This window comes from Peromyscus californicus, unplaced genomic scaffold (assembly GCF_007827085.1).
Source record: "Peromyscus californicus insignis strain IS unplaced genomic scaffold, ASM782708v3 Scaffold_12__1_contigs__length_115047231, whole genome shotgun sequence".
NCBI classification, from domain to species: Eukaryota; Metazoa; Chordata; class Mammalia; order Rodentia; family Cricetidae; genus Peromyscus; species Peromyscus californicus.
Window position 1 is genome coordinate 46,270,291 of NW_026294413.1, and position 24,453 is coordinate 46,294,743.

The 24,453-nt window shown below is 43.2% G+C and overlaps 1 protein-coding gene across 6 annotated transcripts in view; it reads right to left on the minus strand.

Annotated features, from left to right (window-relative positions):
- Nucleotides 1-24,453, minus strand: part of Enox1 (ecto-NOX disulfide-thiol exchanger 1) — a 562,201-nt gene that overhangs the window by 77,525 nt on the left and 460,223 nt on the right. For all 6 annotated transcript variants that reach the window (XM_052732691.1, XM_052732690.1, XM_052732689.1 and 3 more), the window contains one exon: nt 9,063-9,247. In XM_052732691.1, coding sequence (XP_052588651.1) covers nt 9,063-9,247 — 185 coding nt within the window. The remainder of the gene's footprint in view (nt 1-9,062; nt 9,248-24,453) is intronic.

A 24,453-nucleotide genomic window follows, 5' to 3' on the forward strand; every position in this document is an offset into this window, starting at 1 on the left:
CTTCTCAGAACCACCACACTTGGTTTTTATGTTCCTCCTCCTCTGCCTCCCTCTGCCTTATTTTTGGTTACCCCTTTTCTCGGTTCCAGGTCCAAGAAAAAGATTAAGTGGCTACCAGAGCCAGCCATTTCTTCTCGTTACATATTTCAGCCTCTTCAGCTCACATATTCCTACCTACACAGTTTCAGTTACACACTTTCCCCCTCATCCTGGGCCACTGTAGTGGTTTGAATGAAATGGCCCCCATAGGCCCATAGGGAGTGGCACTATGGGGAGGTGTGGCCTTGTTGGAGGAAGTGTGTCACTGGGGATGGGCTGTGAGGTCTCAGATACTCAAACCAGGTCCAGTGTCTCACTCTTTTCCTGATACCTGTGGATCCAGATGCAGAACTCACAGTTCCTCTCCAGCACCATGGCTCCTCCATTGATTCATCCACTGGCCTCATTACTTTTCAGAGGGATGATGCATGCTGCCATGCTTCCCGCCATGATGATAACGGACTAAACCTCTGAACTGTAAGCCAGCCACAATTAAATGTTTTTCTTTATAAGAGTTGCCATGGTCATGGTGTCTCTTCACAGTAATAGAAACCCTAACTAAGACAGTCACTGTTTTAACTCCAAAATACACTACTATAGACTCCTTATTCCTTCCTTTTAGACAATCATAAAACTTTCTTGCTGCTCTTCCTCTCCCACATTTCTGGATGGCCACACAGTTTTAATATCTGCCTGCCTCAGCTTCCTTTATCTTGGCCACATGCTAGCTGAGTATTCAGTCACGGACTAGATTCAAGTTAAAGTCCTTGAAACAGGCTCTGTTTAAGGTAACGGATGTAGAGTTTGTACGCATGTGTGTTCCCTTCCTCCAGAGACTCAACTCACATGCCTGTCAATGAAGAAACTTGTAAGATCAATGAGAAAAGAAAGGGAATTCTGGGAATTCACAATATACGATCAATTTGGGTACTTAAGGTTTCCCAGGCTCTCCTTAAGATGAAGTATGTAGTCAATATACCCTGAGTTAACTGCTATCTGGGAAGGCCTCAGTTAACATGTGTAGGAGGCCCAGCTTCAGCAGCGAGCATACCCACACACCATTCAAGAAAGCAAACCAAGTCCTTCATGCTAAGTCTGAATGGATGGCCAGCCACCACCTTGCTTGGAACAAGCCTCTATATGAAAGAGAGGCTTAAACACACACACACACACACACACACACACACACACACACACACACACAACATATATCATGTACACACACACATATACCACATATCATGCACATCCACATCACACACACACAACATACAAATATACATCACACACGCCACATACACACAACATATACATCACACACATACTATACAAATACACAACATATACATATATCACACACACACACACAAAACAGACACACCACACACATACAACATACACATCTACACCACACACATACCACACATACACACCACACACACACACACACAAGCATACACATATGCACACATGCATGCATAGATGTGCACAAAAACAAAACTAAACCCAAACAATTCTGGAATTAGTAGAAATTATTTGGGAGCAAAAAAAAAAAAAAACCTTTAAAATTTCTAAGTAGAATGCTCAAAAAGATTTGAGAAGATAATTCAATGGAAAGATAAAAATAAGACAACATAAAAAGGCAATAACCAGAGAAGGCGTAAACTTCCAGAAATCAAATAATATGATTACCAAGCCAGAAGCTCAATAGAATAGATAACAGATAAAGTCAAAACAGAAAATAGTAGAAAAAAGATAAGAAGCAATACCCTAGCAGGTCTAGCTGACTGGCAGGCATTTCAGAAAGAAACTCAATCCTAGGAATCAAAGGAGAAAGTAATCAAGAAATCAGAGACAACTGTTAGAAGCCAACTCCTACTCCATCCCTCTGTGTTCTCATCTACAGGTGCTGCTCTCCTGGCTCTCTGTAGTAGGGCCTTTAAAAGCTGGCCTGTAGAACCAGGACTGCTGTACCTTCAAGAATTTCCATAGCTTTTAGGAAGTAAGTTTTACACAGAAATGATCTCTTTTCCTATGCTTCTCTAAATATGGAAACACTAAACATCTCTACCGCAGCCCACCAATGTAACCATAGGCAACACTCTAAGCACAACCAACCTTGTCACCACAACTAATGTCACCACCACAGCCAGCATTGTCACAACAGTCACCATTACCACCACAACCAACATTACCATCAGTCAACATCCTCACTGCAGGCAACAGTCCTCCCCACAGCCAAGGTCATCACCACAACAGCATTCTCATCAGAGCTAACATTCTCACCAGGGTCAACATTCTCACCACAGCCAACATTCTCACTATAACCAACATCATCGCTACAGTCAGCACTATCACAGTTCCATTTTCACCAGTCAGAATTCTCATCATAGCCAACATCATCACCATATCCAGCAGCATCACCATAGCCAATATACTTACTCAGTCAACATACTCATCATATTCTTACCACAGCAACCTTCAATACCACAACCACTACCATGGCAGCCACCATTACCTCCACAGCTGCCATTGTTACCACCCCGGCACCATACCTGATGCCATTATTCTGTCTTGATTTTTAACACATGCACATCATTACATGTGGGTAGGGAGAGGGGCTGTACTCTAAACTTTTCTCTATATCTACAAGAAAGTAATTACCAAGCAACTGAGTCATTTAAACAAGCATCAAGAAGACAGGCCTAACATCTCCAAGTGGCTAAATATACTTAATGATGTTCTAACTTCAAAATGCTAGAATTTATTTCATACATATATATTCCACAGTCAAACTCTCACCCCAAATATAGTACAACTAGCTGGAATTAATCTTACTTTACTGAAGACTTTGTATCTTCATAAAGTAGTAACATTTATCCATGTGCCATAACAAATAAAGAAAATCATATGTATGTTCTACTCTGATTACAAAGAGAAAAATACCCACTTGGTTTCTAAAGTGGTATTCCTCATAATAATCCTCTTTTGCTCATGTTGTTTTTCCTGATCTATCCTTGGTAAATGTTGTCAAGAGAGCTAAACGCCCTGGGCATTACTAATGTCAAACTAGAACATTGGTGAACCATTACTCCACACAGGCCAATGGGTTCACTGGCCTACCATAGCTGATTTTCAGGCTGTCTTTGATAATACTATTAAAAAGCATCCACTTAGGTATTTACGAAGGAGCTCTAACAATCATCATTAATCATACACAGTTTTGTGATCATCAGTTTTAATGGCATCCCATTGATTTTTTGAATATTCATCAGTCCTCTCAGTTGTCTCACATGGGCCTCAGTACAACATCTGACTTTCTTAACTGAAGGAAGAATGAGTAAGCCTACTATCTGGAAACCCAATTAAAAGTTGACTAGACACTTTTGATGAAGATACTACACAATTTGAATGCAATCTACGGAGAAATCAAGGTGAAACCGAGCTTTCTCTCTGCTGGTTAATGCTTATTGCGCTAGCTGCTCCTGTGCAGGCTGCTGGTTGTGGGACAGAAGTAGGGGTAGAGACAACAACAGTCTTACCCATCTGCAAATTCTATGAACTATCATACCAACCTGCCAGGAAAGATGTAACCATGGATACAATAACAGCAAAACTATTTGAGGAGTAACCAACAACTCTGATTGGATTTGAGGCCCACTCTACAAGAAGGGATCTATGTTTAGTACGTAAACCCAGTCCCAAACCCATCACTGAAGGGGTCTCAGCCCCTCTGGTGACTTCTGATTAGCTGAATTGACACAGCATTCAAAACACCTTCTAAATATGTTTATATACATAGACTTAAACGCCTTAATCAGAGAAGTTTCTCCACTCTGAAAACAGGTGACTACAGAGACTCGTGGCTCCAGAGATGCTAAGAGTAAAGGACAGCTTAAGGCTTAGACATTTAGAGGACCCCTCATCACTCAGGGAACACTATGGAAGGCGAGACAGAAAGAATGTAAGAGTCGGACGGCAGGGAGAACGGCTGTGTAATTCCGTCTTCTACGCGTGGCATGGGCACTGCCATCGTTAACTCATGGCAACTGTGCCCACTGGCACTGGGCCTATGAAAGTCTGCCCTGCCCTGCAGCTGCTTCTGAATGGACAAGGGGCTCATGGGGCCTACCACTTATGCTGATCTAGTAGCAACTAACAGATTCTGGGAGACGGGGAGGCATAGGGCCTAGCTGTATATCTACTGGCAATCCTACCAAGCTTTGGTTAGTCCCAAACCCAGGATCACACGGATGGCCACAGTCAAACTCTTTGGGGCACAAAACCAAACCAAACCAAATGAATATGAGAAAGAAGCTTTTTTGAAAGGGGCAGCTGACAAACATAGGAGGGAAATATGAATGGGTGAGGGAGAGAGTAACCAAATGTATTACACACATTAAAAACTTGTGAAAGAACAATTCATAATAAGCATCTGATTTTTAAGGTTATGTTTTAAGAATATGGTCTTTTGGGCTATGATCATGAGTAAAAATGAAAATACTGTTTAAATTTAGATATAGACGAACCACAAGACACTACCATCCATTTACTACGGTGGCTAACAGCAAACTGACTTATTAACTGTCAAGGGCACAGAACACCTGGAATACTCCTGCAGTCTCATGGGGATTCATCAGGTACAGGCATTCTGGAAAACATAATGGCATTGTCTTAAGAAGGATGCTTTCTGTGCCATCCCAATCATAGGTAGTTACCCAAGAAAAAAATGCAAAGTTAGTTTAATAGAAGGCTTATAAATGAACATTCACAGCAAATTTGTGCAAACAACGTAGATGTCTGTGAACCAGTGACTAGATATAACCTGTAGCTTTCACTTAACAATAGAATTCTACTCAGCAGGAAATGGAGCAAAGGGGCATAGCAATGCAGAGGAACTTCCAATGCATGCTAAGTGAAAGCAGCCAGTCTTAACGGGTTGCAGATTGGAAGATCCTGGAAAAGGCAAGCTTTAGTTAAGTGTAGATTTCAGCTCAGTGGATGCTAGCAGTGGGGTTGAATAACAAGGGGCCCGAGGGAACGGCTATGGAAATGACTAACATATTGATGGTCACATGATGCTCACACGAGTGTAAGCATTTGTCAACATTCATAGAACTAAATGCATCCACGGAGGAAATTTTATTTTACTAGATCTAACAAAACAAGTCAGTGTAGCAATCTGAAGATGAACAGAGCTTAAAATGTTTATTCTTTATTTGTATACCTAAAGATATAAATGAAAGCAAAAAAAAAAAAATGGCACTAACCTTCTTAGCCTTCCAGCAGAGAGAGGCTAACTTAATTGTTGTCATATGACTTGGTAAAGGCGATCATGTTACCATGGCTACAAGCTGTTATTTCCTCAGGTATGAAATGTCTAATATTATTAAATTATGACTCACGTGTAGCGTAGAGTCAAACTTAGAAACAACAGGACAAAGTCACCCTAAGGCTTTTCGTGTTTAAGAACTCTGCTTCATAATGTTTTTTTCATAAACACGTAAGAAAGGGAGTGACGTTGGGGAACATATTGGCAAGGGCTTAAAAAAGGGAAAAATATCAGAAACTTTGGGCTAAACTTGAAGGCAATTCTAAAAATTGTCTGCTATTTCTAAGGCCATGTAAGACTCTTTATTATGGTGTGTGTGTGTGTGTGTGTTGTTGCTGTTGTTGTTATAGCAAGACTCTCTCAAATGTAGATGAATTACAGAAATCTCATATCGGAGTTGTTATGGTTTGAATCCTGTATATCCTCAAAACGCTGGTAATGCTGAACACTTGTACACTATCAGGGTCTGATGTTGGAAGGCGGCGGATCCTTTAAGTGGGGCCTAGTAGAAGGAGTTCAGGTCACTGAGATGTGCCCTTGAATGACTCCCTATTCTCACCTTCGCTTCCTGACTGCCTAGAGGTGGTCAGTTCTGTTTCCCCACACACTCTCCAGCATGACATTTTATACAGCCACAGGCCCAGAAACAACAAACCCAACTGACCATGCACAAAATCCTCTGAACCCATGAGCAAAACACCTAAGTTTACAAATCTCAGGTATTTGTTACGATGAATTGACTACGTATTTTACAGTGGTTAGGATGCTTTGTAGTGAGATCCAAATTGAGCTAGTTGTAGTAATTTATTCCTATATGACAGACCATGGTAGAAATATGCACATTTAAAAGCATGTACATTTTAAACATGTGTTGCCTCAGAGTAGCCATGTACCTGCTTAACAACCAATAAAAATGAAAACCATTGTAAAGGCCATGGGCAAAGTGCTTCTGTGTACTAAAGAAGCATCACACACATGGTGTGCTGATGCAGCTCTGATCCCACCTGCCTTATTCTTTATGATGCCATGAGTCTCACACAAGCCAGAGCCCCACAGGTACCATGCTGTTCTTGACTCTTAGCCCAGGTCCTTTCATCCTCTACTTAATGCATATCTTTGGTTACCATGGACTTGTTATGATTCTTCAGACATTCCATCCTGTCTGCATATTGAAGTCCCAGCCTTCCGAACCACAGAAGGTGAGGTTATTTGGGAAAGAGGTCACTGCAAACATAATTAGCTACAATGAAGTCTAACTGGAGAAGGGTAGACCCCTAACCTTGCATGAGCTGTGTTCTTATGCAAAGCAGAAATCTGGACACACATACAAGGAGAACATCATATAAGAACAAAAGCAGAGAACTGGAAAAACAAAAAAACTTAGTTTGCAAACTAAGGAAAGATCCAATTGCCTGCAATCCACCAGCAACTTGGAAGAACAGCTTCTTCCTCACAGCCTTGGAGGGAGCCAACCTTATTGATGCCTAGATCTTGAACTTGTAACCTTCAGAATGTGAGGTATCAGTTTTGATGCTGAATTCAAACCCACACTACAAGAACAAGCGAACCTTTGTGTTAAAGCGCATTTCCTATCAACAGAGCAGTCGTGCAAAGGAAACTCTACCAGCCATTGTTCCTCTGGAGCACTAAGGAGTCCCAATACTGCCCTTTGTGGAGAAGATGCATGGCTCATGTTCCAATGCTGAGACCCCAGCAGGTGTCTCCCCAATGTAGAACAATCTTGCACGCTGCAACAAGCCTCAAGGTTTTATCTACTTTTAAAGAAATTAGAGACATCTTTTCAGGAGGCAAAGAGGGCCTGCTGCCTGAAGTGTGACAGTAGTTTGCAGGCTGTGTCTGCCATCAAGTTCTTTGGGGAAAATGGGACAGATTATCATGCTGGCAAGCCTCATCCCCGTGCCCCTTGTTGGGGCATATGGACAACCCCAGGAACCCCACACAGCAGCTGTTATATCAGCTTTCCAAGTGCAGGGACCTGAGCAATGACTGCAGTGACATTTTCCTGGCTGGCTCTGACCTCCGAATCTCACTGATTAGTCTAACACACACTGTGAACATCAACCAGTTAGGACTCAGAGCCAGGACTCAAAAATTTGCTTTAAAATGGCAAGAGATGTTTAAGACAGTCTCTATGACCTGACCACTGCTCACTTCCCAACATGCTATCCTTTTTTAAACTTTTTTTTTTATACTCTTCCTTATCAATTATTTTTCCTGGTCTGACTCATGTTTCTGTGGTAGTCACTCCTAATCATAAAAACATGTTCATAGGCAACTCCTGCTCCTGGTTTAAGAGAACAGTCAGTATGAATATGGGGAATTCAGAAATCACTCTATTCACCATAATCAAGCTTCCCACCAACCTAATAGCTTTCTCTGGTTTAAACAAAAACAATCCCCCCCACCAGAAAGCATTGGTTGGTTTTGTATCCTTAAAGGAGTAATTAAAAGATGCCCATGTGCCATGGTGACAATTTATGCTCTATTATTTTAAATTAACTCAAAGACCCCAATGCCTGGAGAACACTATTTATCAATGGATATGTTCAGATACATATCCACCTATGAATCTTTTTTATTCCGTTTCCCTAACTGTCCATACTTGGTTTTTCCTCTCTCCACATTTCCCATAGCACAGGCTCCCCCTAAGCTCTCAGATCACAGCTGCCACCTTCTTTTTAACGACACTACAAATTCTCCAAAGTCCAGAGGCCTTTGGATGGAGTGTGCCAGACTACAGTCTGGTATTCTTCAACAAAAGCATGGCTTTTCTTTCCTATAGCTCTGTAGCCCCAACTCAGGACTCATCCATTCCATCAGCAATCACTTCGTGTGTGTGTGTGTGTGTGTGTGTGTGTGTGTGTGTGTGTGTGTGTGTGTTCCTATATGCCAGGGCATGCACACCACATTCATGCATGTGGAGCCAGAGATCTATTTTTGGTATCATTCTTCAGGCACCTTGGTTTTTGAGACAGGAGCTAGCCAATTAGGCTAGGCTTGGGAGCCAGCAAGCCCCAGGGCTGTGCCTGTCTGTACCTCCCCTGTGCTGGGATTGAAAGTATAATCCTGCCAGCACACTCAGCCTTCTGACATGGGTTCTGGGGATTGAATTCATGTCATCAGGCTTGCCTGGTAAGCACTTCACAGACAGAGCCATCTTTCCAGACCCAACAATCAATTCTTAAACCTGACTAGACCCTAAGAATAATCCAGAGACGGGAAGAATATACTTTGTATTGATGATGATCTCGAAAATGAACAAAACCCCAAACACATAGCTTTTGAAAGATCAGCTGTCAGCTTTGAACTTAAGACTCCTCTAAGTATAAAACATGTTATTACAGTCAACAAGAATTTGACCACAAATCACGGACACACACACACACACACACACACACACACACACACACACACACACATTCATATACCACTTTTTAACCCTCCAAATTCTTGCCCTTTATTTCCTATCCTCAGGGTGATTCTCAACAGATTTCCCTAGCTTGGCTTTTCCAGAGTCTAGCTCTCACAATAGCCTTCAGCGCTTTCCTTTGCCATGGACTTAGCTTTCTGGTCATCCTTTCTCTTCCTTTGCCCTTTTCAACCAACAGCTGTCTTTCACCCCCACGCAAATGCACACAGACCCATTCTCTCAGCACCCCATGGCCAGTACCTGCTGCATGCCTTGCATCGTTTGCTGCAGGAACTGTAGCTGCTGGTCCTTGGTGAGGTTCTCCTCTGTCCGGAAGAGCTGCTCTTTCTCCTGCTTTAGCAGTTCCACCTCATTTCTGTAGGCATCCAGCTGCCACCGGAGACTGTCATTCTCTTCTTTGAGGGCATAGGCCTGAGCAGCCAGGGCTGTATGAGAGACAGAAGAAGTTTGAGGAGTCACCTTCCTGCCCAGATTGAGGTGTCCTTCGGTAGGAAAGTCTCTCTTAAACTGGGATTCATACCAACTCAGAAGTTAAACCCTGATTGCCTTACCTCAGGGCTCTTTGTTTAACAGTTGGTGTGGACCACCTTAGGAGTTGATCTTTTGGGGGATGGCACCTATCACATGCTAGACAAAAAGCTGGACACCTTCCCAAAAGCTAATCTGCCATGCTCAGTGCTGAGGATGCTCAGAATTCTTGGCAACCATCATATCTACTGCTTGACTGTCCTCTCTCGGGCTGTGTGACTGCTCAGCCTCTTGGACCGCTTCTTTCTGTCAAATAAGTGGCTGTTTCACAGGCTGAGGCATGCAGCAGCCTCCCAGGGGAGGGAGGAACAGATATGCACAGCGCTCCTTCTTGCTCTATTGCCGGGACAAATTGTACAAATTGTTTTCTCTTACTGCTATCAGAATGGAAACCTAGTCCCACCTGCTTCTCCGACAGATTAAAATTCTTTTCTGCCTACAAGGCTGAATGGTTGCTCTGCTCCTCCCTGAAACTTGAAAGTCTCAATGTGTTGACAAAGACTTAATTTGTATAATCTCCCATCTTCTTCTCACTGAGAAATCAAGGCAGTTTGCTTAGGGTCTTAGACACCTCAGGGCTCCAAAAACATCTAACCCTGAGTGATAGGGTGGTAGGAGACAGTCGGAGGGGAGGAATCTCTTGCCCTGCTCCCTTCCATCTCATGCTTTGTGGGCTCTGCAGTATAACAATGGTCTGCTGGCTACTGCCACAGTAAGGTCCCTGGATCAGGGGCTTCTTCATATGAACTAGCCCACTGAGTCGCCCCATCAGGCCTAGATGTGAGTCTACTGATCCCTATTTTAACATGTGACGGCCATATGAGACACAGAGAAATCGATCACCAGTGTGCTCAAAGTAACTGAGACAGAACATAAATCCGGACTCTGGTCAGTCAGCCAAGCTCTAATTGACACTGCTGTGTCAGTTCATGTGAGTTCACTTCTTAACTGTTCAAAACCAACATCTTCCACACACTCTTCATGTAGTGGCCCATTGTTTCTCTCCCCTTATGGAAGCCATTGTTTACTTTTGAAAGGAAACGTAAAATAACACTTGCAAAGCTTGTTACTAGAAGTGTCTCCATGGATTTTGACTTATGGCGTGCAAAGGTAGAGTGTAGAGGCCCCTGTGTTCATGTCTATGTCCCACCTGCCATTTGCCATGACCTAGGGCCGGAAGGAGGCCAGCTAGCAACCCGTAGGCACCACTGAACATCTGATGACCATAGAGTTTTACTCAGGCACTCTGAGGCCCCAGCAAGTCCTCTCCCCAAAGAGCAAACATCAAACTATGTTAATAATAGCTTTACAGTTTAGTGTTATACAGTATTCCACTTTGTAAAAATGATAATCTATGAATAGTTCACTCTGAAATACTAATCAAACAGAACATGCAATTAATCAGGAAACTCCCAGCATAAAGCCATTAGGGATCAATTAGTCAACAAGCATTTACTGCATACTTCCTTATGCCCAAGTCTGTCTTGGTATCTTAGATCACAAAAGAGAACAACAGGACATATCACTTTCCCCAAGTCCTATTGAAATAAAATAAAAAACTGGCACTCCTAAAGGAAACTAATGCATTTAGAGGACAAAAAGGGTAGGATGATGTTTTGCATAAAGTAGGTACTCAATAAACATTGGTTGAATAAATAAATAAGCAACTTAGTATCAAGGTATATGACAAGTGAACACATCCTAGAGGGGTTTTGAAAAACAAAAGGAGACTACAGATTGATAGAATAAAGGTGTGCTTTGTAATATGAAAATCCTAGAACTGGGGAAGGTGCTCTCAGGAGCAAGATCATAAGCAAAGGCCCAGGAGTGACCTTTAGAGGGAGGCCATTCTAGATAGTAATGAGAAACACTTGCTTTAAAAGGCGATTAGCAGCCTAGAAGCAGTGAGCAAGAGGTGGAGCCTGGGATGACAGGATGGGAGCATTCAGACCCAACAGGGTGAGAGGTGCTGAAGGTGTTTGGGGTAATGGAAGGGTCTGATGAAATTGGTGATTTAGGAAGATTAGTTCAGCAATGGTGAGTGCAATGAACAGGAGGGTGAAGAGAATGAGTGGAGGAAATTTGATTTGGTGTACGTGGGTGTGCAGGGCCAAGGAGTAGGTGCTTTTACACTTTCCAAGGACTTCTAAAATCAGAAACAACCCAGAGCTTCCCTAGGAGCACGGGTTGATGTTTTCTAACAGTGTGTAGCTGTCCCTCAAATCTTGCCCCACCCTGAGACACCAGGGTGTCCTGAGCCATCAGCTCACTGCTCCCCAAGGCAAGGGCTATGAAGCATTATTTCAAAGAGAGATGCTGTAACATGGCAAAATCACTGAGGATGCAAACGATGAAAAAAGTGTTGGCACTACACGAGCACATTACTACATTTGGTGGCATTCAAAGACACTTAAGTCATTTCCTTAGGAAGCTCTATTTGGCCCCTTTTCAATTCAGAGTGGCATTTTTATTATCATAACTGATAGCAGGTGTTTGTGAGGAAATCGATTAGTATGCAGGGATGAAAATTACATTTTCCAAATGAATTGCATAGTCTGCAAGATATCGTGAAATCTGTGTAGCAAAAATGCAAGCAGCTATAAAGCATGTGCCAGCAGCATTATTTTAATAAATCATCTGAACATAAATACATACAGGGAAAGTTCCATCCATTATTCTAGGGCTTGTCTTATAAGCCTATGGAGTGGTCCAGCTGAGAGTTCTTATTTTTGGCTAAGCCATGACCACTGTGCCTGGCAAGCAGACTATGGTGCTGGGTACACTCCTGGAACAGGAATGCAAGATCATGATGTTTAAAAGGGGGAAAAAGAAAGAAAACAGCTGTAAATTTCCTCACCCCTCAAAAAATCAATACCATAACCAATCCCATCACCATCTTCATAATTAGGGCATATAACTGATTTATGTTCCTGATTAAATAATTTCAGGCTTAATATTTACAAAAACCAAACTTGGTCATACCCGTGGTGGCAAAGTTGTTATTTTCTAAAGGGTGAGAAATTGTGTATTGACTCCAGTTAACTTGAGGCAACCTGTTCCTTGTTTGAAAACGTTATTCGGCATCATGCAGTGGCCCCACATGTACCCCTTTGACAAGGCTGCCTGGAAGAGGCTGTGCTATGTTTCTTGAACTAGAACTCTGAAAGAAACCAAGTCCTAATAATGCCTGTCAGTTTTTGGTGTGTTAGAAACCCAGAAACTTGAAAGGTCAACTCATTTTTCTTCTTTTCTGCTTGCATTTTTTTTCTGGGACATTGTACTAAATTAAACAGTCTTGATAAATGTGTCACCAAGCTTCTACAATAAAATTTACCTTAAGAGACAGTGCAAGAAATCCACTACTCAAATAAGTGTGAGGATTAAAATGAATGACTATCTACCTCTGAGTAAAAACGTTCATGGAGTATGCTGTGTTCCAATAAATTTAAAATATTTAGGAAGAGCCATCCATGTGGATCACCAAATTTCAGTTTTAAAAAGAATCCTATACAACAGCCTACTTGTAAACCACACCAAGCACAACTAAACCGACCGCTGGCAATTTTAAATCTAGTGGTGCCTGGTGCCCTGTTAGTTCTCCAACCTACGATTTATTGAGAAATCAAGGCAAGGAACCATACTGTATACAATTTAGGAAGGGTAAAGCTGACAGATACACTCATGTATTCTTACTCGCTGTGTACTTTAGAAAATTCTAGATACTGGAATTGTCTGAAACAAAAGAGCAACTAAAAGCATTGGGTAAATTCCTGCTAAGGAAAACTGTGTTGTGTTTGGAGAATTAGCACTGAATTAGTTAAAGTTCTGAAGTGTCACTGGTCTGCGAGAACTGATCCAGAGATTACATTACATTGCTGAGAAAAAGGTTTAAAGGTATTACATGGCATCTCATTGTATCCTTTACCAGATTCTATATAAACCATTATTTTCTATATTAATTATGGTCAAAGTGACCTCTTCCTCCATTGCCTGGATTACTGACTGGGTTTCCATGGGAACAGATAATGACATGCTTAACTTCTTTAAGTAAATAATCTGGTGAAAGCCTTGAAATCTCTCTCTTACCAGCCTGAGCCAGCCTCAGAAAAATAATTAGCAATATATGAAAAATGTAAGTTATTTTGGGTTATGTCCCAGTAAGCTGACAGTGTGTTAATATCTTTTTCATGCTCAGGCAAGATGTAACTAAATAATAAAATGCTTTAACATATTGTTGCTGGCAATATTTGCATTTCTCTGGAACTGTTCGTCTTTGTGTCTTTGGGGAATGCTGTATTTAACATTCTCTCTCTACATTGCCGGCTGTACTCTGGAATGCTGGGAGGATGTGGTTAAATTGTGTATTTCTTTCCCATGTACAAAGGAAGTCTTTTCCTAAGGATTTCACTGGCTGCTATCCAGGTAGGCAATTGTCCTTATACACAAGGAGGCAGGGTTAGGCTGAAGGCCTGGGAGATGATCCTACAGTATCTCAGAGCCTCAGGGGCTCCCCTCTCTGTCAGAAGTTTGCTTTCTGATATCTAAAGAAAGTGCTGTAGCTAAGACTCAGTGACCTGAGGACTCTTTCATAGGTCTATCTGCTTCTCTGTGTAAGCATGTCTGTGGGGTAGCCAAGGTCCTCATTGGCTGCTCTATGGCAGAGACCATCATGCTATGCACCCAAACTCATGCTTCTCTTCTCAAACCTGTTTCCTGTTTGCAAACGTCATTCAGTGTCATGCAGTGGCCACACTAGGTGAGAGGTGGCCACACTAGGAGATGTGCTGGACCAGTTCTTACCGGCAGGATGCAAGCCAGGACCCTCCATGACACCTGCACAGTCCCCAACGCGCTTCTTGCCTCTGAGATAGCTCTGACATAAAATAGACTGTTCTGGGATCAAAAATCATTTTTTTTTTCTGTAAAGCCATGGAAATTGGGACCTTCTATGGCCTCCAGTGTTACCTTAACTTGACACTCTTCAAATATTAGTCCGTATTAGACTCTCTTGGTAGACTGACTGAAACACCTACTTCTGGGCTTTCTACCAGGTTTGCAGTTTCCTGTATCTGGTCTGAAGGTCAAACATACCAGGTCGCCAGGTGGTGCTAAGGGACTAGATTGATGTTGAGACCACGTCGGGAAGCTCCTGCTCATTCCACTCCATTTCCTGAGCTAGCCTGGGTTATTCTGTTTGGACAGTTCCTGCGGAAGGAACAACATGCCTGGCCGGCCAGTCTGGTTGTATTTCTAGGTTAATTCCATATGTCCCCTGCCCCTTTCACACTCGTGAAAGCTCAGTCCTACCCACCATCCTCAGCACCTCCCTAGCAGTGAGGGGAGACTTGGACAAAAGCTACAGTCATCAATCCACTTTCCCCCAAGTAACAGCAGTAGCTACAGTTTTACTGTAAACACAACTTTCAGGACTAGATTTGTAGCTGGCTGGTGGAGCACTTGCTTTCTCTTCATGAGGCCCTACATTCAGCGCCATTAATGCCACCACCACCACCACAATATCAGAAGAAAAAAAACCCCACCCAAATCCAAATCCAAACCCAACATGAAAGCTGAACACACCATCCACAGTGTTTGCCCTCTTCCACCCTCACAAGAACGTGATACCGTGGATATGATTATCAATTCTATTTTACAGAATTGTGGTGACGGGACCAAGTGTCAGCGATGCTGAGGTGACACAGCCAGTTAATGGTACAGACTGTGGCCCCAGGGGTGGCCCAAAGCCAGCTGAACGCTGCAGTCTGAGAAAGGTGGGAATAGGGGCTCATAATGGAGTGTCTTGTTTGTAATGGAGGTCAAGCAGTCCATTCTGGCTGTTTGAGGAGAGTTCTGTTGCAGAGGCCTAGCTACAAAAACGGAAGGGATGACCCTAGTCTAAAATAAACATATTTTCCACAGGAGAAAACCGGGGTTGATCCATGGAGGAATTACTCCCACCCCTATGCAATCCAGAGCCCTCACACAAACCACAGGGGGGACTCCTTTCTACGCCCTCTGTCTTCTAGGAGGGCTCAGGGATGCTCACTGGTCTCTGAGCTCATAGAGTCTAAGTTGTTAATGTGGCTCCCTTAATTGTGTCAACTCCAGAGACCAAATATCCTGGCCCTTTAAATAACCCGAAGGTGATATACATTGCCTAATCATTGGAACTCACCCATCTGCTGCCTCTGTTGTCTGTGGAAATGGCAGAGACGCTCTTCCTGAAGCTCTGACCTCCCAAAGATCTGTCCCCTGGTCTACTGTTGGTGGCAGATGAGGATCAGAGAAAAACACCAAACACCTCCATGAATGCCCAAGCCCTGGGGCTGTTATCCCTGCCCATGCCCCTGGTGGCCAGGCACAGAGCTGGGGGCATAGTGGGATATCTGCCAACAAACCAATCTTTTGCTACGGAGCCTCTTCCGGAGTCAGCAGAGTACAATTGGTCTGCTTCTCAATAATACCTGTATTCCCTCTGAAGCAACAATCGTCCTCAAATTGCTCATGGAAATTCCTTATGCTACATTTCTGCAGGATTATTATTATTACGACTTAGCATTGACATAACACTTTATGTTTGCAGTGTGCATTATCGTCTGCACATTAGCTATTATTAGGGAGCGCTAAACAGACACACAAGGCAGTGTCTATTTCCATCTTTGTGTGAGGCCGGTGGAATAAGGGTAATTTGAGGAGCGCAGGTAAACCAGAGCCTGACATTATGACGGCTTAAACGTGAGCCTGGAGGCGCGAGCGGCAGCAGGTGACTCAGAAAACACATCCTCTGTCCCTCCCCATCTTAGCGCTTCCTAATGAAGAAGTCTGCAGCAGGGGCAGGCCCGGGAGGTGTGGCTGGGGCTCCTGACACTGTTGAGACTCACATCAGATTCTACCACTTTTCCAGTTCTCCTCTGCTACCGCCCTACCCGCTCTTCCTCAGAGGAAAATAAGGGAAAGAAAGAGGCACGCTGACTTCCAATGGCAAAGTCGGCCATCACCAGTGCTGAGGGATGTGCTGTCAAGTCAGAGCAAACTTTGGGGTCTACAGGGTGAAAGAAGGGGAGACTAGGGCCACCCCGGGTGAGTGCCACTCTGGGCTAAGCTGAGGCAGGGCTGGCCCAAGGAGCCAGACTCTTCCCCCAATTGTCCTGACCTCAGAGGCTAGCAGGAAGGAGAGCCTGAAAAGTTAGTGAACAATGGGTGGCGGCCAGAGGAGGAATGCTGTTGTTTGAGAGCACACTGGGGAGGAGGCAGAAGTGACATAGGATCAGAAAGTGTGGAGTAGAAACTGACTTAACAAGGACTGGGCGGATTCCAGGAGGAGGTGCCTAGGCCAGAGGTTCTCAACCTGTGGGTTGCAACCCCTTTGACAAACCTTTATCTCCAAAAAATGTTTATAATTCGTAACAGTAGCAAAATTACAGTTATGAAGTTGCAATGAAAATAATTTTATGGTGGGGAGTCACCACAGCATGAGGAACCGTATTAAAGGGTTCTTCCCCCTTAAAAAGCACTATTTTTCTTTTCCTGATGCATGCACCACACACACACACACACACACACACACACACACACACACACACACACGATGATGATGATAATAATACCATTTCCCAAGAAGCACAGGCATCCTGCCCTGGGTAGTTCAGCAGTCCTCTGTGCCTCTTCTCAAGCGCTGCTTCCCGAACCTGATCTCTGGCTCAGCCCAGCTGCACCTGTGCTTTGAGAAAGGCACCCCACTCTCCACGTGCAATCTCACCCCAACTACTTCAGAGCAGCCCCTCACCTTCCTTCTCCACAGAGTACTGTAAGAGCTGTCACCTTGAGTAGCAGGGTCGGAGGAGCGGGAACCTAATGCCACTTATCTATAATGCTCTGCCAGTCTCGTCTTTCATTAGGTTTTGACACCTGATCTCTTTCAGCGCCTTCTAATGGCATCTCTGTCAGGGAAAGAACCTTGTCCCAGCTTTCGTCACCAGGCATGGTCTTCTAGGCTTCTCTGCTGTCTGTGGTATACTTCTACATTTCCTTAATCTCTTTCCTGTTCTACTCTGGATGCTGTGACTGAGTGCTTCCGCGAATCTTCCAGGCTAAGCCTCCATCCTCCTGATCCCCACACTGCTTTTCTTAGCAGCTATCTTCCTCGCCATGGCTGGCTTGTGGTTCTCACTCTGAGGAAGTCTGACTGAACTTTAATAACTAATTCACCCTTGAACCTCAGCCTCTGGCCTGGCCTCTGCCACAGGAGAGGAGGTCCTTCAGGTGGACAAGCTCTTCCCAGGCCATTCATGGGCTGCAAACATGTGACTCCCCGGAAACTGCCTGGCATGCCTGCTTCCTCTCTGATCACCAACACAGGGGGACAGTCTTGGCTCTTCTAGAACATCATAAAGGCAGCAGGAACTCTGGCACTGGTACCAGGTCTTTCTGGGCCAGTTCATCCTGCTTCCCTATTCAAGCAACCCTTCCTACACTAATCAGTGAATACTCCGAATGTGCTGGCACAGGCAAGTTCTTCACCAGGGCCTTACACACTAGATGGACACTGCTTCCTCTCCGTTCTCTTTCCTTTGGCCCAGTCACTTTCTGTCCATCACACATGGTGACCGTTGTCCTTGGTTTTAGTGTCTCTCATATTCTATTACCTTGTCTTGTCTGTTCCTTCCTTTCCCATCTACTAACACAAATAGCCATCAACCCTAACGTTATAGGCCCTCTCTCCATCCTTTGTACTTCAGACTCACCTGGGGTGTGTTTTAGTAACAGATGACGGGGCATTAACCCAGGGCATGGGTACCTGTAGCAGGTCCCCGGGTGATTCTTATGTGTAGCCCAGACTGGGACGCTCATTTATACCATGTTTAAACCTTCTGCTATTACTCTCCATTACAGCACAAGGTATTTTCAACTTGCCATAAATCCTTTCATTGATTCTTTCCCATAATCTTAAGGAAAAAAGCAGGAACGCATGCTGCCTTTAAGAAAGCTGATGGCTGGAGAGGGGACACCCTTTGGCAAGCTGCATCTAGGAGTCTGGCTTGGTCTGACTTCGTTATTTCTCCATGCTGGTCAGCACTGCACTGGGGACACCCGTTCTCAGTCTCGCTTGCTCCTTTCTCAAGCATTCTAATGATTCACCACCTGAATAATGTCCTCTTCAAAACAGCTTCCAGGGGAGTCTGGCCATCCTCAAGCTCACCAAGTGGAAAGTCTATGCAGGAGGCGGCCAAGGGTGGCTTCTCAGAACGCTGAGTGTTTCATCCACACAGACGGCTCTGGTCCCAGACCTCTAATGTTCTCTCGTTACTTCTGTCCAGCCCTGGAATGTGAGTTCTCTAGAAGCCTGATTTGGGCAACTTGGAGCCCATCGTTTTTGGAGTCCTTGGGCAGGAAAAGCAGCGTGTATTTTATAAACTGTCTGCAAGGCTAAATTACAGCAGCTTTTTCCACTGGAGAGAGAAGTTCAGACATGAAGAGCCTTTCCATACTGAGCACGATAACCTTCCTCACAAACCTCGCTCAGCCAGTTTTTTTTTTTTGCTTTGCTCATTAAAGTGATTTGTTTTGAGTTTCTGATGAGTATAATTTTCAGGTATGAACGTTTTATTCTCCGCAGCAGCTCCTCACAAAGGCCCGGCAAGTACTGAATCCCCAGTTCAGCACTATTAATCACACACTAAATGCTTCTAAACTGCACTATCTTTTTCTAATTGAGAAATAGAGCTGTTTGGGCAAGTTTATTAGGTGACCTTGATTAAATTAAAGAGGTCAGGGATGGAACAGGCTTCAAGCCCATAGTCAACGATATTTTTTTTTTTTAAAAAATGACTTCCTTCCAATTAAGCAGGAATTAGCATGAAATATTTTGTTTTGGAAAGGTTAAAGGAATTCCTTAGAGGAGGCAGTTCTCTTGTTACTCGCTTCTTACTGAACTCGAGAGAGAAAGTGCTGTGGAGAGCTTTCTATAAAGCGCTTTGTTAACACAGTGCTGATGGTCTGGCATCAATTATAATATTCCTTAGGAGCCTAAATGTTACATAGCTGAAAAAAAGTCTAATTTAAATGTTAATTTCTAGTCGAAAAGCCCAAGGACCTAACAACTTTCACTAATAATAATAAAAGTATTAATAATAAAAAATAAAGATGTATTTTTCATCTGCAGTAATTTCAACCTAGTTCTAATTTCAAATGATACCATTGTTCTCTTAGCTTTGTCCTTTACCTGTCCATAAAGGATGTCTCATCCTTTCCGCCCTAAAGAGTTACACATGAGTCTCCGATACACAAGCAGAAAAGCCCAATTCCACAGATAAGAGGGGGAGAAGCCTGGGGGACCACCCAGGATTGCTGAGGAGCGGCCATCATGAGGGAGATGGTGTCTCTGCCCCTCCATAGTCCTGTTCCCGTCAACATTGGAGCCCAGCTGACATGGACTCTATGAAGGAGGGAGGCACCAGGAGACTGGAGAAAGACAAGGCGAGGGGACAGGATGAAGGCTCAGGTAAAGGGCTTGCCTTGTACGCATGAGGCCCTGAGTTTGATCTCCCAGAACCTAGGTTAAAAGAAGTAAGGCCAGGTACTACAGTGCATGCTTGTGACCCCTGCAGTGGCAGACATAGGCAGTTGGATCCTTGGATCTCACCGGCTGGCCAACCAGCCCAGCCTGCAGGGTGAGTTTTAGGCTGGTGGGGGAGAAGGTGGGCAAACAAACCCCAAAGGTACCTGAGAAACAATAGGCAAGGTTGTCCTGTGACCTCCCTCATGCACACACATACAAAGACAGAGAATGGGTGGGGGGACTTTGAATTGGTACCAATTCTCAGACTTGGAACGAATGTCTCAGGGTCCTTATCTGAAAAATATGAAAATGTTGTGAAGTAGAGGGAAATGAGTCTTTGTTTTCATGTTTGGCTCCAAATGAAGAACAGAAACATCCCCTAAGAGATGAGAAACTAGTTCTTCCTAGTTGTCGTTTCTTATCTATCCAATGATCCATCATCTGCCTACTGTGTACAATGCTGAGCATTTGGAGAGAAAAGGGCCCTGCAAGGGGTACAGGGTGTGTGTGTGTGTGTGTATGTATGTGTGTGTGTGTGTGTGTGTGTGTGTGTGTGTGTGTGTGTGTGTGAGAGAGAGAGAGAGAGAGAGAGAGAGAGAGAGAGAGAGAGAGAGAGAGAGAGCGAGCGAGGCTCTCCACCTCAGATGTGCTCACCCCATCAGCTTAAAGCACACAAAGGTTTCTCTCAGGCTCACAGTTGAGATGAAAAGTCGTTTTTTTTTTCAGGTTCTCTCGTCCTTTGCCATTCTTTACATCAAGGGTTCTCTGCTGGCCTTTGGCGGGACGGTGAGTGCGCAGCAGGGGAGACAGTGTGGACCCAGGACCCCATGCTATTCTAGGAGGAGGAGGAGGACTGATCACAGGCTGGGAGGGCTTCCTGGAATTTACGAGCAATACTCTCACTTCAGGGACTGAGTCTTAATTAGACTTACAAGACTTTAGCAATTTCCCCTTTAATCTGTCACTTCCAGACAAAAGCCATGGTCCCAGACACATTGTAAGGATTCAGCGAATGTTGTTCAATTTTGTCACTGCTTTGTATTATGACAATGCTTAAGATGACTCACAGAGGCAAAGAGCTAAGGCCAGGGAAAGGGATGGTTTAGGAATTACACAAACTATACTAGAAGAGTCTGGTGTGAAGATAAAAATAGAAACTGACTGGTAAGTCACTAAAAGAAGAATGACAACTCTTATCCTGTCCCCCAAAGACTAGCCAAATATATCAGAGATCGAGCCTTACAACTTAGAATAACGCAACAAGGTCCACTACTGACTTTTTATATTTATTAAGCAATTCCACTTATTATTGGGGGTACAAAGACTCAGTTTTGGTCCTTGTTAAATTCAGAATATTGGGGAAAGAGGAAACATATGGCTTTCAGCATCTCCTCCAAAGTCAACCTTCCCTGGGTGTGGGAACTGCAGTGACATTGATATTGCCCTGTGTGTTCTCCTTCAGATTTTTATATTTTAAAGATGTATTTAGAGGCATATCTCATAAAGAGAAGCCCCGGGGACAGGGCAACAGGGAGAGGTACTTCAATAAGTCCTGGAATTAGATGTTGAGTCGATACACTGATAGTTTTGTGGGCTCTCTCTCCCAGGCCCTGGGGGTGCAAAGAAAATGGGGAACACTATGGGAAGTCAAAAGGCTGATATTGCAGCTTAGATCAGTCATTTAGTGTGTGCTCGTGTTCAGAGAGAAGCAGCCTTATTTTTCTCTTTATCACTTTGGAGAGTTAGGTAACAGAGAACATTGGTTATGACTGTGTGTATGGTTCATCCATTCCCAACATTTCTTCAAATTGTTTCTTCTTTCTGTCTATATCCATATAGCAGACACTCTTTAAGAAAATGTCATTCAACCAGAAAACAGATTGTGCCAGTTTTCTGAATATTTATTTTTGTTGGAGTGGACTTAAAAACAGTTTACTGGGTGCACCTTTACAATGCAATGCTTGCGGGAACTGGTCAGCTAACTTCCTAAGGCTCCTTAAACTGTCAGCACCAAGCTCACTTACCATTCCAGGAAGCATTTCTGCTATAGGTTTAGTGTCTGCAGGACCAGTAAGGCCACGGTGTTACTGGAGAGGAAGCTTGGACTTTGGGATTGTTGAAATGAATAACTGACCTTTAATCATGTTCTCCTCTTCAATACCAGCTACATTATTCACAGCCAGTTTTTTTTTTAATAAAGAGAACTCTAAATCTTTCTGTCATCAGCTACAGCTTTTCTATGTACCCTTCTTTCTGCAAGCTATACCTTCACCCCCATCCAGATGTGAGTCTGATATCTGGCTAACAGTTCTTGATTCAGAACTTTAAACTTAATGTACCTTATAGTATTATTAAGACAAAACCACACACCTCTTGTAGACATTTTGGAAGTACACAAAGAAGAAAAAAAATCATTTATAATAAAAAAATCAAATTATCATCTTTTACAGATATACACTCTAAATATTTTTACCCATTTCCTTATAGATCTCATAATATATATATATATATATATAATTTGAATATAACACATATATAAGCACACATTTGGAGTTACATATGCCATTTTGTAAGTGCTTTTATCACTTAGCAACTACACTGAGAACTTCTATTGTGCCATTTAAAATCTCTAAAACATGATTCCTTTTCCAGATCTGATCAGATGCATCACTAACTGATACTCCAGTGCAGTGTATATAAGAGTACAGTGAGATATTTACAAGTTTCTAAGCAATTCTGGGAAATGAAAATTTCTGTAACTGCTTCAAGCTGCAATGACTCAACATGCCCCAAGTGGGAATGCAGGAGCTGTAGAATCAGGAAGGCCTCACTGTGGACTTGGCAATGTCCAGCTCGAAGCTCCGCAGTTAACACTGTCATGCAACTGTTGCCCCAGATATGATTCTCTCCATGTCTCTGCTACTGGTTGGAGCTTAAATAAAAATTTTTCTTCCTTAAAAATTTCTCAGGAGGTTTTACATGTTGTGTCCTGAAACTGGGATGTCCCAGCTGCTGAACACATTGTCTGTTCCAAGTATCAAAACTACTCAATCGATACAAGAGAAGCATCTCGAAGACACAGAAAAGCATAATATAGTAACAATTTGTAGGTTGCTTTAAACATCGATTTCCAGGGCTTCTAATTATAAGATAAACATACAATGGCAAGTGGAATTCCTGAAAATAAGAAAGAAAACAATTACTTTTTTCAAGTTCCTTTTCCATTAGTATGTGGCTCCCTGGTTAGGATGATGTCTGGTCAGGGTCTAAGAGCTTGATGGTACCAACTGTGCTTAGATGAACAATGAAACAGAAAAGCAGAGGAGGATGAGGACATCGATGCCCATCAGCAGTATGTCATGGTGCTAAGATGTAACAGCGTGTGCTTTAATATGGTCTGATATTGATTCTTTTGGCCAGTGTCCCATTTTGACAGCCTTGGAGCCACACTTTTAGATTTTAGATGGAGAGACATAGAAGAAAATCAATGGATATGAACTTTTCATTAGTAACTGGCCTACATATCTATGGCTTCTCAGCCACGTTCACATTTAATGGATCTGAAACATGGTGTTGGAGGGCTGTTCCAGTAATTAGGCCTCAAGAACCTCAGGTGTTCACTATGACCAAAGACTCATGGCAGCCTCATCTCCCAATGATTTGAGAGAAAAAGCCAGGAGCCAAAAGGGAACACAGACTTGCTCTGCATTTTTTTAATGTCATGAACATATCAGAAGGCTTTTAAAGATGTGTTATATAAGAAGGCCCGAGCAAAACCCAAATAATGTAACGTTACCTCTATTGAGCTTTACAAAACACATTGAAATAGATGGTTCTACTACATAGAAGGGCAAAACATTAGCAATGCAAACTTTTTCTAGAGCACTGTAACAGCCATATCTTCTGCTACATTCGCCATTCTTAGCCACTGACTTCCTTAAGAGACTATATTTTGTTTGTATATAAAAAAATAGTTTTGCTTTTAAACAATGTTAGCTGCTTCTCAAGGTGAGGGCAGTGAGCTAACATGCTGAAAATATCTTCTAGGAGCTTCTACTGAAATCACAAGTGAGCGAGCCCTTGCCAGCACACAGTGTTGAGAACGAGTTCTCTCTTCATAATCAGGCATTCCTCTGTATTGCTTACAGAGTAAAGGGGGAATCAGTCATTAATGCAAGGCAATCTAGCCCTATGTTTAGCAAAACAATAGAAATCTACCAACTCACTGGGAGTCTGCCATCTAACCTCTTCCAGAATTATTCTGATAGCTTTTTCCAGAAGTCAGGAAGAATACACTGAAACTCCAACAACAGTGTGTTAATTTTGTTCAAACTTGAGCTGAAAACATATTTTAACATCCTGTCAGGTTGAGATACTAAGAGTGTCGATAAAATGACACTCCGGTAAATGTAAATTTAGACTGCTGTTACAAGCCCCTGCCTGGCTCCAGGAGGTGTTAGGTTGCTATAGTATTTTCCATAGCAACTTTGCATCTTATTACATAAATACTCCCTCAGTGTCCTTAGAGCCTGCTAAGGAAATGGG